The following is a 3,299-nucleotide window of genomic DNA, read 5'->3' as shown; positions in this document are numbered from 1 at the left end:
GACCTGGTTGAATGCCAGAGCCATGCAGGAAGCAGAAAAATTCCTGAGGAGTGACCTCAGGCAGTGAATATTCAAGGGGTCCCAGATCCTGTCGTCATCCCTGATGGCTTCTAGTTGAACATAAAGTGATCCTCGCTGACAGTGGCAGCTGAAGTAGAGCACACTGATTTGCAAGGCACACTGAAAATCAGCTGAGACTTCCTTACAGGAAGTCTATGCTAAATTTTCTGTTTTTCTAGGACTGAACCTACAGTACCTGAAAGCTTGTACAGGTAGGAAGAACTTACAGGAATTTGCTAGTACTGTGTAGAAAGTGATCTGAAAGGTGATGATTGAGTAGAACCTTCTCTCTAACTCTAGGCATGGTGCAGCTTGTGGAGATGCTCATTGTACCAATCCTGAAACCATTACTTGTCTATGATTGTTTTCAGGCTATTTTTCTCTTAAAGTGCTAAGGGACTTATAAGGGAAATGTAATATAATCATTGTGGTTTTCCAACAGTATGTATTTTATATAAATCTTGTTTTCAGGTTTTTAAAAACATCCTCTTCAATGTGTCAAATATTCCACCTGATTTAGGAACTTCATTCTGGTGTAGGATATGAGTGTGTAGGGTTGTATGGTAAAACTCTTCATCTTCTTCTCAGTATTTCTATTTGCCTAAAACTGCCCTAAACAATAAGATCTGTTGAATGTATATATTTGAACGAAAGCCAAAAATCTGCTATCTCAATATTTTGAATGAGCAAGACTTCAGGTTGTACATATGCCAGTGTGTTTATGTGACTCCTATTATAATACTAGTCACCCTCATTGATTCGTTGCTAACAGCTTTACTGAATCCAGGTATGGATTAACACATTACAGAATGTGTCCTCTGAAATCTGCAATTATGCCACTACTACCCTACAGTGTTGATGCTTTATGTCACAAAATTTAGGACATGGCATGGGGAAACAATTCCTGTGACAGATGCTGTTTTACTTGCTTTCCTGAGACAACCAACTGAGTCCTGTGATAGCTGACCTGACATGGAGCCAGTACCATCTCCCTACACATAACTCACCACGGATTAGGTACATGCTGGATTATAGTTCCCTCAGATCTTCTGCATTAATAAAATGTCTCATTGTTCTCTTATAATGGACATATAGAATAATTCTTTTAAAGCAAATGGAAACATGTTACAATGAAAACTTAAAACACCATCAGTTTGGAAGGTAATAGGAATTTAGAAAATCAAAACTAAACACAAGACAGGATTGTTAAAAGTACCCCACTCACCACTGCTAAGGAGGCCTGGTGGTTCACTGTACTGACCCTTATCACTCAGCCAGTCTCAAGTCCCCCAATCAGGTCCTGAATGTAGACAGATGTTTAACTTCTGCATGACCAAGTCCTCCTGGTCATTATGCAAAGTCATCTCAGCCCCTGCCTCAAGTCTTAAAGATATAAGAAGTCACTTATATTTGAAAAAATTCAAACAATCTTCAAAGAAATATGCTTTTTAAAGAAAAACATGCAGTGTTCACAGTGGAAACACTGGAGAGTGGGAATACTAAATTTTGGTTGACAGAACATATGCAGCCTGGGCCTCCTCTTCCCCTGCAGGACCCTCAGGCTGGGACAAGAGGGAACTGGCAGGATGGCAGCCAGTGAGGTGGCTGTAGGAATCATCTTCCTGTCACAGACTGTGGTTGGAGTTCTGGGCAATTCATTTCTCCTCCTCCGTTACCTGGTACTTTACTTCACTGGGCACAGGGTAAGGTGCACAGGCTTGATTTTTAAGCACTTGATTGTGGCCAACTTGCTAACCCTCCTGTGTAAAGGAGTTCCCCAGACTATAGAAGCTTTCAGTTTGGAATTTTCCCTTGGTGATATTGAATGCAAGCTGCTTTTCTATGTTCACAGGGTGGGCAGGTGCATGTCCATTGGCACCACCTCTCTCCTGAGTGTCTTCCAGGCAATCACCATTAGCCCCAGGGACTCAAGCTGCTCAGAGATTGAAGTGAAAGCTCCCAGGTACATTGGCACCTCCCTCCGCCTGAGCTGCATACTATACATGCTTATAAATATAATTATTCTTATGTACATGACTGGAAAATGGAACAACACAACCATGACAACCCTAAAAGATTTTGGATACTGTTCTAGTTTTCATCATGACACAACCACAGTCACACTGTTTGCAGCATTGCTCTCATTCCCTGATGCTGTGTGTGTGGGCCTCATGCTCTGGGCCAGCAGCTCCATGGTGCTCACCCTGCACAGGCACAAGCAGAGAATGCAGCACATTCAGAAGACCATCTCTCCCAGGTCCTCCCCAGAGTCCAGAGCCACCAAAATCATCCTCCTCCTGGTGAGCACCTTTGTCTCTTTTTACACACTTTCCTGCATCTCTCAGGTTTGTCTGACTATTATTTATAATCCCAACTGGTTCCTGCTGAACATGGCTGCAATAGTCTCTGGGTGTTTCCCTGCTGTCAGCCCCTTACTGCTCATGAGCAGAGACTCCAGTGCATCCAGGTTCTGTTTTTCCTGGATAGAGAACAGGAAATCCCCTGCTCTGATGATGAAAATATGAACTATAAGGTTTTTCACAGTTTTTATTTATTCATTTCAACCCATAAAATTTGAAGCATATTTTATTTAGTTATATCACATGGGAATGGTGATTTTTACCCATGTACTCATGTATTTGTGCTGGCCTGCTGGTGTGTGCTGGGTGTCCTAAGCAATTCTTCTAAAAAATACCTAAGTATCTTCTCCCTGACACTTATTTCTACCTTCATGTCATGGAGGAAGGCCTTGGTAAATCAAATACAAACAAGGGCCCATTTGCAGTATTTTACACCTGCTTTCTGATTGACAGCACATGGGAAGTTTTTAAGCTACAGCATCAATTTCAAACTATGATCAGTTTACATTTCACAGTCAGGCTCCGATCTGGGTGTACAATAAGTTGACCTTTTTTATGGTTTGGACATGACTTGTGCCCCACCTATCCTGTGTTGGCGCTGGGGTATTCAGAGGTGAAATGATTGCATTGTGAGAGGGATAACTTGACCAGTCCATCCCAGTTTCAATAGGCTGAACTGATGGTAACTGTGGGAAGGTGTGGAGTGGTTGGGGGAGGAAGATCACTGGGGGTATGCACTGGAGGGGGGCATCTACCCTGCATCCCTTTCCCACCTTTCCATTTTCTGTGCTTCCTGGCTGTCATGCGGGGAGCAGATTCCCACTACCATGCCATCTCCCCATGATGCTGTGTCTCACCTTGGGCCCAGAGCCATGAAGT

At 43.0% G+C, this 3,299-nt stretch overlaps 1 protein-coding gene across 1 annotated transcript; it reads left to right on the top strand.

Moving 5' to 3' along the window:
• Nucleotides 1–1,646: 1,646 nt before the first annotated feature.
• On the top strand, nucleotides 1,647–2,585 carry LOC124966199 (vomeronasal type-1 receptor 4-like). The gene has a single exon (XM_047527245.1). The coding sequence runs from the start codon at nucleotides 1,647–1,649 to the stop codon at nucleotides 2,583–2,585; it is 939 nt and encodes a 312-aa protein (XP_047383201.1).
• Nucleotides 2,586–3,299: the final 714 nt, after the last annotated feature.

Source organism: Sciurus carolinensis, chromosome 16, assembly GCF_902686445.1.
Source record: "Sciurus carolinensis chromosome 16, mSciCar1.2, whole genome shotgun sequence".
Lineage (NCBI taxonomy): Eukaryota > Metazoa > Chordata > Mammalia > Rodentia > Sciuridae > Sciurus > Sciurus carolinensis.
Note: the sequence above shows the minus strand (reverse complement) of the source record. Positions and strands in the feature narration are given on the sequence as shown.

Coding starts and splice junctions, on each gene's coding strand:
- LOC124966199 (XM_047527245.1), top strand. CDS start 1,647: ATGGCAGCCAGTGAGGTGGCTGTAGGAATCATCTTCCTGTCACAGACT.